This window comes from Phoenix dactylifera, chromosome 15, assembly GCF_009389715.1.
Source record: "Phoenix dactylifera cultivar Barhee BC4 chromosome 15, palm_55x_up_171113_PBpolish2nd_filt_p, whole genome shotgun sequence".
Taxonomy (NCBI): Eukaryota; Viridiplantae; Streptophyta; class Magnoliopsida; order Arecales; family Arecaceae; genus Phoenix; species Phoenix dactylifera.
Window position 1 is genome coordinate 2,607,425 of NC_052406.1, and position 16,070 is coordinate 2,623,494.

The window sequence follows — 16,070 nt, forward strand, 5'->3', positions numbered from 1 at the left end:
GTGATCTTAGGCAAAAAGTTGAGAATAAAAATACTCCTTAGTTCAGCATAAAAAATTAATTTATTAATATACCATTAATATATTATATTAATGTTATATATGTATCATACTATATTGATATTATATAAATTATATTTATGATATATTATTAATCATATTATTAATAATGATAATTTTAAATTATAGTAGAAATATATTGTTATATTCTATTTCTATATAATAAAAGTATTTAATATATTACTTTTATTTATCTTATTTTTCTAATCAAAATAATTATTAAGATTAAAAAATAATATATTATAAATATAAATAAAAAATATTAATTCTATAGTAATAATTAATATATATTTATTGGATTAATAATTTATATAACTAATAAATATATTTTTATAAAATATATTAATAATTAATATATATTAGTAAATATACTAATATTTTTATTATAATATATTTTATATGATTAATAAATATATTTTTATGAAATTCTCGAGAATGCCTGATATTATATGATGGGTGACTTCGGATTTTAATTACCAAAATATAATATACCGGACATGATGATTTTAAATTATCAAGAATCGGATTATTTTTCGATAAGGATCATCGTGATTTAAGATCATATCTGTGATCACTTTTGATCACCAAATGCTACATTAATTTAGTGATCTAACGCTAGATTTGTAAGGCCCTGTTTGGGGGAGCTTTTGGAGGGCCAAAAAGCACTTTCTGGCCCTCCAAAAGTACTTTTAGCTAAAAAAGAGTGTTTGGTAAATTTTTCGAAAAGCTGTTTCAGCTTTTGCGGGAAGCTGAAAACAGCTTTTGGGGGGAAGCTCCAATTTGGAGCTTTTCCAAAATGCTGTTTTCAGCTTTTTCGGAAAGCTGTATTTTTGACCAAAATACCCCCATTTAAAAAAAAAAATTCCACCCAAAAACCTTTCTCTCACCGTCTCTTCCTCTCCCACCCAACCCCACTCCCTCTCCCCTGCCGCCGCACCCTCTCCCTCTCCCTCTGCCCCGCCGTCGCACCCCCTCCCTCTCCCCTGCCCCCATGGTGGGGAGGTGCCGAAGAAGAGGAAGACAGGTCATCTTCCCTTTCCCGCGGCCGCCGCCGGCGACGACCCGTCCCAGAAAGGGGCGGTGCCGAAGAACAGGAAGAAGAAGGGGCCGAAGAAGAAGGAGGTCCCACGGTGGGAGGGGCCGAAGAATAGGAAGAAGAAGGGGGTTCCTGCGGCCGCCGGCGGTCACGACCCGCCCCCCTCCCGCATCCGCCACGGCCCGCCCGGCGCTGACGGCCTCACGGGAGGAGGGCACTTCCCACGGGGCCAGCCGCGGCCGCCGAGACTGCCGCGGGCGCCGTCGGCCGCGGCCCGGTCTCCTCCCGCGGCCGCCGCCGGCCCCGACCTGGCCCCCTCCCGCGGCCGCGGCGGCCTGGCCCCCTTCCGGTGCCGCCGGCCGCGCGGGAGGAGAAGAAAGAAGAACAGGGGAGAGGAAGGAAGGAGAAGAAGAGAAGAAAAAAAGAAAAGAAAAAGAAAAGGAAAGAAAGAAAAAAAAGAAAGAAAAAAAAGAAAAGAAAAGAAAATTTAAAAAAATAAAAAAAAATAAATAAATAAATATTTATATAAATGAATGAATGAATGAATAAATGAATAAATAAGATAATAAATAAATATATTTCAACATTATTAATTATTTACACTAATAATTATAATATTTTATATCTTTATTATTATATTATACTATAAATATTGTATTATATTACATTACATTATAATACATTAATATATCATTTTAAATAATTTAATATTATGTTAGATTATGAAAAATTAATTTATACTAATAATTATAATATTTTATACTTTTATTATTGTATTATACTATAAATATAATATATATTACATTATATCATAATACATTAATATGTTATGTTAAATAATTTAATATTATGTTAAATTACCAAATATTAATTTACTCTAATAATTATATTACTATTATGCTATATTAACATAATATTATTTTATATTACAATAATATTATACTATATCATATATTACGTTTTATTTTATATTACATAATATTATTTTAACAAAGTACCACAGCACTTTACGAATGTAGTTACCAAACAGCAAACAGCTTTTTATAACAGCTCTACTTCAGACAGCTCTACTTCCAACAGCTCTACTGCCAACAGCTCCCCAAACAGGGCCTAAATCTCTTGTAAATTGAAATTAGCCATTCTCTCTTGGTACGGTGTCCTTGACGCGACACTGCTCCCTCATAATGTTCTCAGAGAAATATGTATGTGGGATCAGATATGTCATATGCGCTGGCCCTGTGAAGTCATCCCATAAAGTCATCTATAGAATGAAACGTAGAGAAAAGTTCAAAAGTAATACCTGGGGTTGACACAAATTATGGATTGATAGGATGTGTCCAAGGGGAGGTGAACAGACATGTTGCAATTTAATCTTTGAGCCTTTTTGTCTCCCAAGATTTTCTTATTCCAGTGTAACTCAGGCATAAAAAAGATTGAAGCATGCCTACACCCTTCCAAGGATGCGGGACATCCTCTCTCTATAATCCAAAATTCAGTTTTTTTATTTTAATTTGCCACAGCAGCAGCACATGTAATCCTTATGTGATTATATCAACCTCAGGCTTCCGCAAAAGATTTGTTTATCTTAGATTTTTTTGATAAATTATTTAAAAAAATATAAAGAGGGAGATTGTGGCAAAGGTGAGTAGCCATAGAGATAGTAGGGATACTAATGGTTTGGATGCCAGGTGGCGATATGGTAAAGGTTTCGATAATGGCGGTGGCGATATGGCAAAGATTTTGATAATGGCAGTGGTGGCAAAGTTGGTGGCGAAAAATACCGATAATGTGATGGAGAAGATGATGATGATAGCCAGAGTATAGTAGAGGTGGTAGCATGAATAAGGATAACGAGGTGCTAGCTATATAATGAAAGTAACAACGATAGCTGTGGTGGCATGTAACAACAATAATGATGGTGATGAGAGAATTTATGATATGATGAAGAAGATAATAATGGTGGCGAAACTAGCAATGATGATAGTAGTAGAGATTTTGATGATGATAAAAAAATATTTATTTTTATTTTTCAAATTATTGAAGTAAATTTATTATTATTATTTTAAAAAATAATAAATAAAAATAATAGAAACAAATATATTTTTATTTCGATTTCTATTATTTTATTTTTAAAAATAAAAAATAAAAAATAAAAGCAAATGACAAATTTAGAAGGGGGGCATATCTAGAATCCAGGCCCAGTCTCCTCCAACCCAACAATCGCATCATGTTTTGGAGGCAGTAGTATCATTTTTCATGTTTTATAATCCTTCAACCTGACAAGCAATATGAATCTAAAAATATATGGTTTACGAGCAGAGTTCACCTCCCCAGCAAACGAGTTTAGTCCCCCCCAACAACCCCAATAATAGCATCATCTTCCTTTCTCTATTTTGCAGGCAACAAAATCATCTTCCATGCTTCACAATCCTTCAACCAGACAAACAATATGAGTTTTTAAAAAATATATGGTTTATGATCAAAGTTCACCACCTTAATAAGCACCAGTCAAATTCAGCTGTTGCATACAACACAGTCCAAGATAAAACCCATCAAATGATCAAGATTTTATATATTTTCAACTTTCCACCTTAATAAAACCCACCTTAATAAGCATCATTCTACTGTCCAGTGCAAGATTTTATATATTTTCAACTTTCTTGCCTTGTTGGAACATCAGAAGCCCCTCTTGTCAATGATCAAGATATAGAACATATATCCTGTAGGTGAATTCAGAGGTGGCTCAAACATGTATCCCATAGATATATAACATCTACATTCTTGCATCGCCTTTGGAGTTTTTGCAAGACAAATTATTTTGTCTATATTCATTATCCACAGAAAGATTTGTTTCTAGCAGGCAGAATAACCGGCTTTTGTTTATAAATTGACAGAGCCCCTGCAATAGCTGAGAATAATCTTCACATTCCAAAACAACCACAATCAACAATTAGAGGGGTACGCATACATTTTTCTCCCCCAAACATGTTTTTTGATATTTCCACCTTTATCCAAATCTCAAAGGTCATGATTTTCACCATATTAGACATGTATCCCGCATGAAAGTCTCTTGTGTCACTCTTCCGAGTGCAGATTAACATTTAAAGAATACTGGAATTGATGATTACTTATGAATTGTGCCCTCAAAGGGACCACAAGTTAATTGCAAGAATCATTTTGGGTCTTCTGAAACAATAACATGCTTTTTTTCAGTTGAATCAGTATCTATATTCCGCATTTCTAGCAATTGCTGCTCCTCCTCATCATTGATTGGGGCCTTGGTTTCATTTTTAGTTGCCTTAGGCTTGGAGGTAGACTGCTGATAGAGGACACCTCCAGACATGCATATCAAGAGACCAATCGTTCCCACCAGGGTGGAATGCTTATCCCAGATGACCAAATTTATCACAACAGTCAGAAGCTTGTTCACTATTCCAAGCACTGTGAAGCCAGTTGCTGAGATTGCCCGTCTGCAAGAGAACCCAAAGAAGGAAATAGACAAACCAAACAAGCATGATAGGGCCACGGGCAAAACCACGCCAAATGAGTACCAGTCGGATTCATCAGAGATCTCATGCTTCATCTTATTCAACTCTCCCATTATAAGCAGCTCCAGGGGAAACAGCATCAGTGCTTCCAGGTTGTTGTAGAGCACCAGGCCCCATGTGTTAAGCCCTACGGTCATGACGACATGCTTAATGTACACGAAATCTATTGTCATGCTCGCAAGATAAGCCAAAGCCCAACTGTAGGCAGTCACAGTGAATTGGTAATCTGTCAGGACATAGATCACACTGCCTCCAAAGATAGTGGCAAGTGACATCCATGTCCGAAGCATGGGCCATGGCTGCTTCAGGTAGAGTGTCTCTCCAATGGCTACAAATATGGGAACAGCAGATCGGAACACAATGAAAGTATCAACATTGGCATGGAGGAGTAATTCGCTATTTGTGAAGAGAGAGAGATAGAAGATGGTAGCAGCAGGCAAGAACTTCCACATGGTCATGAGGTCAAGGGGGTCATGGTCCACAAGTTTGAGACGTCCACATAATAGAACTCCAAATGCACTAGTGAAATATTGCAAGGCAGTCAAAGCACCTGGGTATGGAAATTTCGTGACTGCCCATTTGTTGATTATGGAAAGGAGTGATGCTGATATGCAGTAGCCAGCAGCTACTCCATATACCGATGCTTGCTGTGCTAAATTTACTAGTGTGTCATTCCAGGTCACCTCATTTTTTGATGTGGAAGAAACTTCGCCTGTACCACTTGAAGAAGTGTCCTTCAGAGTCTCAGCTTCATTAGTAGACATCTGCAAGAAATCATAAGTTGCTCAACTTCAGACATGAACATATGATAAAACAACAGTGAACAAATTAAAACAAACCAAAAGGAACTCTAAATTTTCTAGGTGCTGGGCTCCATTTTAGACAAAATTAAAACATTAACATAGATTTATAACTAATACTTTGGACAAGTAGAAGCATAAATTTTGGTGCATGTCTGCCCATATGATTAATGGTGTACAGCTGTATGGTTCCTTTTCTTTCGGTTGCTGATGTCGATCAGACATGAGTTGAATGTTGCACGTTGGATGCTTCAAAGCATAGGCGGTTTGCACAAACCTGGGTTGAGCTAAAATTTACGGCCAAATATAACCAGTTCCCCAGCAAAACCATTTTTATTTCTGAACCACAAATACCCCGAAGGAAATGCATAACCACGTAAAGTCACAGAAAGTGTGTCTTCATGGTCATGGTTGGTGGAATTGACCGTATTAGAAATGTCATATTGGTAAGTGAGTAGTATCCCATCTATCCTTTATACTGCTGAAGAAGGAAGTAATTAAAAATTTAAGAAAAATGGCAAAGCCAACAGAGATGAATCCAAACAGAGGCCTAATGAATTTATCACACTGCATCAATAAACATGCCCAGTATGTCAGTCCTCTACCTTCATAGATCATTGCGAGAGGATAGAGAAGACTTAAAAGCAAGGTACATCATCTCGGTACGAGGCCACATACCGATGCCACCCTATTACCGTGTCAGAATGTTTGGTACGAGGGCCCGTTCAGCGTACCGAGTGTCGCTACGCCCTCCATACCGCATTACCGGTATTGAACCAATATGGTGCAGTATGCTCTATACCACCTGGTTCAATACCGAATGGCATACCTTGCTTAAAAGTGTTTCATTGCAATAACACAGATTACCTAAGGTAATTATCAAGCTGCATCTCTCTCCAAGCCTCAAGTAGTCCATGGAACAACCAGCTTTGCTGTTGCCAACTGATGACCAGGTAGCTTACTTAAGCCTGATTGTTTCTTTTTTAGCTAATTGAAAGCCAGTAGATAAATCATTCCAGATTAAACAATTTTTGATTCAATAATTCGTCTTTCTGATTTTTTTTGAAATAAACTTCTCTCCTTCCACAGCAACAATTATAGCAATTCTAATATAAGCACCTGATTTCTTTTCTAGAAACCAAAGAGGGAGAGGTTATCCATCCATTTATAAAGGCATTTCATTACTATTCTCCTCTCTGCATGTAAGTATGAAACAACTGAAAGATGGCATCATTTTATTTGGGATCCGCTAAAGTTAGAATGCTCAAACTCCTATTAGAGACTCCTTGTCAAATGTGTTAGAGACATTAGAGCTACAAGCATTCAGATGGAAATATAAAAATTAGTTGTGTGCAACTATCCTGATTCCTGACTTACTGAAGACCAACTTCCTAACCTTGGAGGAAAACATTTCCTTTGGAAGAGCTAATACAGGTACCAAACTCCTCAAATTTTTATCTCTTGAATTCCAAATCAAATATATGCCAAGTGAAGCTCCTTAAATAAATCTAATTTGCAGAACAGTTTTATAAAAAGGGCTCCTACAAAGGTTAACAAGTCATAATTTAAGGGCCAATCAACTCAAGCAACCATGATTAAAAAAATATTCTACTTCCATTCCTGATGGAAACATCATCATATCTCAAGCATTTTGCTTGTTGCCCTACAGGATGATGCAGGAGCATCTTTTGGGTCCATAAAGTAGTCAACGAAAGTCCAAGAATCTAAGCTTCTTTTGTAATTTTATTTGATTCAAAAATTGTTTATGTTTGATTTATGTATTTCGTTCTTTCATTAATCGATATGTTATAGATAGCAAAGTGTCTAAAAGTTACTATTCATGTCACTGTAGCATAAACAGTCTACACTACAGTAAATGTGACCTTTAAAGAGCCTACTAAATAGTCAACTAGGTGGTTAATTAGTGAGATTTTTGAGGAGTTTCTTGATTTGTAAGAGTACTTGATGACGCCAACTAGAAACTTTCTAGGGGTTTTGTTGAGTCTATAAAGAGTCCAGAAAGGTTCTGTTGCAAGGCGATGTGTGCTGAAACGGTTTTATGAAGTAAAGAAGGCTGTAAGCTGTTTGCAGCCCCTTCCTCTCTCACGTACCTCCTCCAGTCTTTCTTTTCCTCTCTTCTTTCTCTGCTAATTCTCTGCTCTCTATATTATTTTCTGTCAACTGCTTGCCATTATTACTTCTAAGACTATCAACATATTTCAGTTTCCTTTAGATATCTTTCTAGTATTGAATATCACTGCATCGAAATACATGTTAATTTCAATATCAATAGAGATTTTGATATTTATTCTCTATTATTTGATTGTTCGGGTCTGAAAGTTATAGCTGCTTGTCTAAATCTGTGCGCGTTATGCATTAAATTGCTGAAATTTGATTATAACTTTACAGTGAACCATTCAATTAAGCCTTGAAAACCCTAAATATTAATTTCTCCTATTATCCTTCACAAATATAACCCTAGAGTAGAGTTATCTGATCCCTTCTTCACCGAGAAAACTGAAATTGGTTCTTTGTTGTCCCATTCTCAGGACTTGGACAGCAAGCAATAAAGCCGCTTTAAACCCTAAAGGGTCCTCTCACGCAATAATACAGGCCATCCAATTTGGTCCTGCATCACAGGACCATCAGGGAGCACATCCAACTAACAAGCTTCTTTCAAAACCTGCTTTAAAGAACCCTCCCCTATAGACTATCTTGGTTATTTCCATATATGGTAAAAACTTAGCAAGACACATGACCACCTTGAAGTCAATGAACAGTTGAACACTAACTCTTCTAGTATCAATGTTATCCAAAGATTGAAAGTTTCAGCCAAGACTGATCTGAAACTGATTGAAATTTTCCATTTTGAATAGTTTCATCTAGTTTTGGCCAGTCTAATTTAGTTTTGGTCATTTTTGTTGGGGATGGGGATAAATATGTTTAGTGTTTTCTAAAGTTCATCAATATAATTTAGTCACACATATATCTAGGGATCTAATGATCTCATGCGTTATTTTCATCTAAATTTCGTCATTCCAACGGGTTAGAAGCATCTATCTCTAAGTCATAAAAAACACTGCAATATGTCTCGAAGCTTTTATTATTTTGGAGACCAATATATATAATTGATTTTTACTCTTGTTTTGTTAGTTCATACTTGATTGAGTGATATTTAATATTTTAGTTAATAATTAGTACATTCATATAAAATTTTTAATACTTTAAGCTTCGATACAATTTACTTTTCAGCCAGAAACCACACGAAATATTAACCATGGATAACATAAAACCGTAGTTATTAAACCTGGACTAACTAGTCAAGATGAAGACCTAGCCAGACCGGTTTCCCCAAAAGATCAGAAATGCAATTGATTCGGATAAAACCCACCGAACTGGGCAATTTTATGGAAAAAACAATGACTTGGCCAGTTCATTTGAAATTATCCATTTTTTCCTATTAAGCAAATGCCAAATTTTCCCCGATTTCAAATGCATATCTATTTTAAAAATGTGGTTGTTTTGATCTTTTGATATCAATAAAAACTATATTGAAAAAATCCTAAATTAACCTGTCTCTACCCCAATCCCCTTCTTCTTCCTCTCTCCATTGAGATCTATACTAGTCCAACAAATCCATGTCCAGTGCCAATAGTCTACCCTCCTTTCTCTCCAACCATTCAACGCCAATGGTCTGGCAATGGTGACAAGCACCCAAGGAACCCAACCCTATCTCCTCTTGCCTCTCCCTCCTAACCTCCCTTGTGGCTTGCCACAATGCCTGCCAACTAGCCATCTGCCTCCCTACCTCCCTCGAAGCTTCCCTATTGTACCCCCTCTATCTATCCCCCTAAGTACTACGACAGTACTTGGTACTCTCTGCCCCCCCCCCTCTCTCTCCCCCTCCCCCTCCCCCTCCCCCGCTTTGCTCTAACATAAACGAGAAAGAGATGATGCTAAATGTTTTCATAATCTTTGTTATTTCTCTCTGTCCATCTTCTTTTTCATCTACTCCTATTAAGAAAAGTAAAAGAGGAGGGGGTGCGAGCTTATCAGATGAATATATTCAAAAACAGAACTAATCAGATGAATCTGATGATCTCAATGTGAATGAGAATTGTGAACTAAAAGGGGGAGAAGGTTTGGTGGGATGGATGCTGCATGATCCCATGGATGGTGAGATTTTCCAGCAAGAGATAAATTTGGGGTGAAAATTTGATATGAATGGATCAGAAGTCAAGTGTTATAGTCCCTTGACACCACATGTACCTAACCATATGTTTATGAAATATATTTCAATTCTGAATTTTGAAGTCTATTCATCTTATATTGGATATTTCATTATTGTTTTCTTAAACAAGTACATGAACCATGGATTATTGTGAAAAATAAATTATTCAAACATTAAGTATTTAAGTATAAAATTATCTATGATTATTCATATTTATATATAATTTCTAATTATTTTATAATTTTTATTTTTTAAAAAAATATTTTAATATTAACCCGATCTGATCGATTGACCCCATGTTTGGACTAGGTGACCTGACCATTTCACTAGGTTGATCTCTAATCTGGGTTAACAGCTATGGTTAAAATGCAGTGAAATGAGGTGACTTGCCATGATTTATTTTATTTCATTTTCTTTTTTCCTTTTCAGAATTTTTTCTGGCCTTTTTGCCTGAAAACAGCAAAAATATAACTCTACTGAGTGGATTAAAACTGAAAAAGAAATTTTAAAACCTTGGCGTCGCAATGTCATGCTTTGTCCTTTCTGGCAATATGTAAAACAATTTTCTAGGCGACTCCAGCATCAACTTTCTGGAACATGGACATGAAAACAAGTAGATTGGCAGGAAAGTTCCTCATACTGACTGAACTAGGCCTCTGATGCTATTCTCTCTTGATGGAGGTCTACACTTTAAATTAATCTTCCTTAAAAAAAGAGTGAAGATATAAAAAGGCATTTTCCACAATCTAAGCAGATAGCTGAACCGCATGCAGCTAAAAGCTTTCCATTAAACAGGTTCGGTAGAAGTGACCAGTTCATGGTCCTAACAGCCTTATATGCCCTTGCTTAGCACCTCTGGAATTTGAAAAACTTCATGAAATTTATGAAGAATGAATAATATTTGTTGTCGAGTAAATCTAGTTCTGCAATTCACATAGAAACATCAATAAATAAAAATTAATCAAGAACAATAGCACAATGGTGCCTAAAAACATCATATAGAGAAGATAATGCTTGCATCTGCAATTTACTCAGAGCCTTTACCAATTAGCTGATTATTAGATATATCAGTGTTGGCCATGTATAAATATGTAAGCACAAAGCATTGTAGCCAAATAACAAGTTAAAAGTAACAGGCTGATATTTATGTGCCAGAACTGGATGCATAGATATTATAGAGACAGCAAGTTAAAAAACAAGAAGAAAATTTGGAAAGCATAGCATGTTAAAAGTACATCAACTCAACAATTAGTACATGCATACAAACATAAAATCAAAATAATAAGGTGGCAGGAGAAAAATAACTAGAACTTAAAGAGGAAAAGACCTATGGGTAAGGGGTAGAAAATTTAAGAAAATAAGAGCTGCATACAGAAATACAGAACTGTTTCATTCTAATTACTTGGGGCAGTCTGATATATAAATAGAAGAAATTTCCAGCATATAAGGATGGATAAGAAGGATTTAAGTGTTGGTGGCACAGCACATGAAGTGCCATACTGACACATTTCAAATGCACATAAAAAATAGAAAAAAAGGATCTCAATCCCCTTTGGTTCAGTACCAAGCAGTACCAAGATGAATTGATCTGTGTGGAACCAACATAGTTCGATACAAGTGGCACAGTTTCATACAGGGTGATACCCTGCACTGCATACAAGTCTGCCCCATGCCAGCACCAGCCCATGGCATTTCGGCATCACTGGCATGGATTTGCAATTCAGTCCACATTAGAAAGTAGAAACGATAATATTCCTTCCATTTACAGCTAAGCAGTCCTCAAACATTGGTTTCATTAGTTCGAATCTTACCTTTAAACAAAAGCTTTCTTCTAGAGTGGCGAATGTCTGCAGTCTCTACAGCAGTTCAACCAAGGTAAACAATGTATCTTCGTACAGTAGAAACAATATCATTTTCTTAAACAATGCCAGTGTTACGGGATTTGGCTTGAAGGCGAATCACACATCATCCCTATCAGGATCATTTCTCTTTTACAGGACAACCACAAAAACTCTAATAACCCCTATGACTTGCTGAATTTTGAGCTGGAAAAGTACATGGTAGAGCAGCATCACTAAGCTATTTAGAGAATAGAAGAACATATAGCTCCTCTGTAAAGAAATCTGCAAAACCTACAGAGCACATCTGTATCAACACAAATATGTACAAGTCGGCAGATATCAAAAATCTTGCAACAGATTTTTCTCGAATACATCATATTGTTCCATATGCATTATATTATTTTATAAGAAAACTGCCAGCAATCCCAAGACAAATATACATATACACAACATGATAAATATAGGTATGTAAATATGTTATATTTTGAGCAGTAAGGTACAATATGTATGAATCTATCAGAAATTGAAGGCAGGAGGAAAATGCCTGATGCATACAGTATTTCAAAGAATGTGTTGTCTGATATCTTTAAGTTTTTGTACTCACTTTAACATTCTATTTCACACTAATTGTCCGCATGAAGCCACATAATGAGTATCTTGAATATGTCACTGTTTTAGTATATGGCTATCTGTGAAGTGAATATTTGACGGTGTCATATATGTAATAACTGGTGAGTTACAAACTGTTTATATTACTTAGCTAGGTCTAATTACAAGCATTGAAGCAGCCCTTTCCTTGACCGTAGTCTAGGAAAGCCTCATTTTATTTCATGCAAAGAGAATAACAAAAAAGAAAAAAGTTTTCCATGCAGATTATTTTAATGCTAATGGCAGCTGTTAGCCAATGCATCACCTTATGAAGTTTCTAGTGAAAAATAAGTTTCCAATAGTTCCTACTTTATCATGTTTTCCTCCTCTTCACTTTGATATCATCTTTGATATGGCAACTGGAAGGCATCTAATTAAAGAGCATGCATTTTACTTGTTCTAACTATAACATCAACACTTTCAGGTATGAAAACTTTGTTCTCATATAAAAGCTGTAGTTGTCTGTTTGAACATGTGCGGTGCATCTCATTGCGCCTCTTTATTTCTTATAAAATAACATATTTTCTCACAGGAACGGGATTGGACGGTCGGGACGCCCCCCGTCCTGCCTGAACTTAAAACCTTGGTATCCAACAAACCCAAACTTTATGCTCTCTGTGATTTATTCATTAATATTGTCTCTATGGAACTCTGTGCAGGTAGCATGCGGTATATCTTCTTAATAGCATTTTACTTTGTCTATACAATTATTTTTCCTGTCCTGAATTGATTTTCTCTAATCATCTGTATGACCTGGGAAGCCTGCATCATCAATGAAAAAAATATCTTTTTCCCCTTTTCTTCACTCTTTCAAAGTTCAAAGATGTCAAACTGTCCCTCTCAACCATAGTATTTAGTATCTTGAGCTTACACAGGATTTTTTCTAAATCATATATTCATTTTATATTATTAATATACCTGCCATGTGATTAGATCATACGCTGATGAGGCGCCAATGCATATAAACAGGCCTGAAGTTGACCCTTCTTTTATCTCTTTGTATTTCTTCACTCTATATGGTTATGGCATCTCAATTGTGCCGAATAATTCAGCCTTACTGAAAGCCAAATTTTTCATCAATGCATCTCATAAGTTGACCAGATGCCTGAAGTTGACCTCATTTTCAAACCATATGCCTTTGCTTTTCTTTCTTCTATTCATGCTTGGAAGACCTATAACATACATTTATGATAACTCTACCACAAGACAAAGTTCAATAACTAGTGTTTCTTTAGAAGGGAATACAAAATCATAGAAAAACAGCATTTTATGTTCAGTCATGTTGACTCAAGAAATTCAAAGAATATAAAGAATCATCAATAACTGAACAAACAAATGATAATAGTAATCCCATGAGCTGAGCAGTAATAAGTTACTAAATAACGTTAAATAAAACCACTCCATCATCGAGTCACACTTGCATTTCTTATTTCATTAGTAACTAATTTGGATGTAAGCTATCAAAACCATCCGACCATGCTTTCAAGTCTAGCATCGAACTTAAGTCATTCCTATTCATAAACAAAAATTAACACATACCCAAGCTACCACCAAAAGAGAAACTTTTAACCATTCACAAACAAAGAAGAAGGAGAAGAAGAGCAACAAGAAGAAGAAGAAGAAAGAACGAATTTTAAGTCTTCAGTACTCAGTGCGAGAAAACTAACAAATTGGCTTGTCTCCAAGCAAATATCAATACGAGTTCCGTTCCAAACCTAATGCAGTCAATTACCAAATCTTCTACTTTGGTAAAAGAATTTAGAACATAGAATCAAATAATCTTCCAACTTCATAGCTCCAGAAATCCTTTGAAAATGGTATTTTACCCTAAAATTCGCCAGAAGAACCAAAAATCCAACCAAGAAACGAATTTTCAACTCATGGAACATAAACTAATCGAGGAACAGAAGCTATTAACGGAAGGAGAACTCACGGGAGAGCTACATTTGAATCAACCCGCCTCCCGGTTCTTTCTTCGGGGCTCCTCCAGAGTCCAAGACCAGATCTCCCCGATTCGAATCCCCGCGTTCTTTTTTTTTTCGGAAGGGGGTTTCAATTAGATCGGAATTCGGGAGGAAAATAGATGGAGAGCGAGCGCCGGACTTGGCGGTATGGGGATCTCGAGGGTTTGATTTCGACTCAGCGACCCGATGGTTGGCGTCGGACAGCGAGTGCGGGTATTTGACTCTGTTCACGCCGCCCTTTGCGGGTCCCACCTAGGAATCGGACACGTGGCCATAGGTGAGTGGTTCGTGCGTTGGTCAATGAAATAGAAAAAGGGTACGGGATCGGAAGAGGTGCAGCGATCTCGCCCTGAAGCCCGGGGTTAGCATAAAGTCAGCTCCTCCGTGGCCGCCCCAGAAGTATTATAAATTTAGAATGATCTTTACTTAGTTAGTAAACTCTATTTATTCTTAAGTATAATTTAATAGTAACAACTAATAATAACCATCTCCTCTTTGGATTAAACTTCCTGCTAGTTGTTGCATGGATTGGGTTGGGAGATGAAGCAGGAAAGGGTAATAGAAGGAAGAAAAGGTGAAGGGCTACAACCCTTCTAACCATACCAATGAATGGTCAAACTTGATGATTTGATTTGTTGGTTTATTTGATACATAACCTTTAAAAACTTGTGAGGCTCAATCCCTTGTTGGTCAAGTTTAATCTATATAATCCAATCACTATAACTCTTGATGATTTATTTTAAGAATTAATGTTTTTGTCACATTTTAAGAATTAATTAAATAGCTAGTAGTGGAAAGGAAAATCATTCCAACTCAAGTCACGAGGGTTAAATTGAACTCTACTCTCATGACTCAAGTTGGTTAAATCCCTAAACTAGACTGGTTTAAAATCCAAGTCAAAATATTTTTTTGTTATTTGTATCCAACCTAACTAAAGAAGAAAATTTTTTGAACCAAACAAAGTGGAGTCGGTCCAACATGAAAGTTCTTTGACTTTTGACATTTAGAACATGTTTTATAAAAATATTTGCAGAAAAATTTGTTAATATTTAATGACTAGCGACTCCAACCGGAAGTTGAATGGGAGAAGTTTAGGTCGATAATCAAAAGTCAATAATGCATCATGTGATTATCATGTTTGCATAGGCTCGATAGCATCATTCTACAAATTATCTCATTTTCGGTAAGAGGCTCGTACAATCAAGATCGTCTTGTAATAAAGAACATTTGTGATCGTTGAATCCGACCTGTTCGGTAGAATCATAAGTAGAAGATGACTAAACTCAGCAAATTCATCTTGTGACGGTATGCGGCTATATCAAAATTGAGAAGCGAACAATATTTGATGGAGAGTTAACTAGCCGAACATGGAGCTAGTATATTTCATATTTTATTTTTCATTTGACAAGAGCGCTATTTGATTTTAAGATATTTTATTAATGGTTGTGATCTCGTCAGCAAGATCAAAGTTTTTGCATGCAAATTTAGACAAAGAACTTTCATGCAAGTCAATAAATACATCTATATATTTTGTTGGTCTAATTCCCTACTCTCTAGTCTGTTCTGTGTCAGGAAATGAATGCAACAACCGGGTCACTCCAAGCGCGCCCGGTTAATCTGTTTCTGTATCAGATCTGCTAATATTGCCTTGCATCTCCATTGGGTTCGTGTGCGCGTAAGCTACTTACTTTCTTTATTTCACCAAGTTAAAAAGGTTGAAGACTATATAAAGACCATTTGAGTTTCATCTATTTTCAATATGGGACTAAAGAAATTATATAAGAGAAAAGAAAGGTAGATTTGGAATTTTGAAATACTCCAACATTTTGCAGCACAGAATTAGGTAGTTGAGTTTAAGCAAAAAGAGAGTGCACACATTGTTAGGAAGCAGTGTGATTGCACGTACAGATATCTGAGTTGTTTTGCATCATATGCAGTGGATTAT

General features: G+C 36.2%; 1 protein-coding gene across 3 annotated transcripts; it reads right to left on the reverse strand.

Moving 5' to 3' along the window:
- Positions 1-3,947: 3,947 nt before the first annotated feature.
- LOC103704203 (GDP-mannose transporter GONST3-like) lies at positions 3,948-14,299 on the reverse strand. 3 transcript variants are annotated; one of them, XM_039134096.1, is made up of 3 exons: positions 14,095-14,299; positions 11,484-11,717; positions 3,948-5,405 (listed from the first exon to the last, which is right to left on the reverse strand). In XM_039134096.1, exon 3 carries the CDS (start codon positions 5,403-5,405, stop codon positions 4,266-4,268), a length of 1,140 nt encoding a protein of 379 aa, XP_038990024.1. In that variant the 5' UTR covers positions 11,484-11,717; positions 14,095-14,299; the 3' UTR covers positions 3,948-4,265. The 3 variants fall into 3 exon arrangements, with proteins under 3 accessions (XP_038990024.1, XP_038990023.1, XP_008785619.2); XM_039134095.1 differs by having other exon boundaries at positions 11,484-11,795; XM_008787397.4 differs by having other exon boundaries at positions 11,484-11,804.
- Between the last annotated feature and the right edge of the window lie 1,771 nt (positions 14,300-16,070).

Excerpts from the sequence above, each read along its gene's own strand:
- LOC103704203 (XM_039134096.1), bottom strand. The coding sequence starts at position 5,405 with ATGTCTACTAATGAAGCTGAGACTCTGAAGGACACTTCTTCAAGTGGT.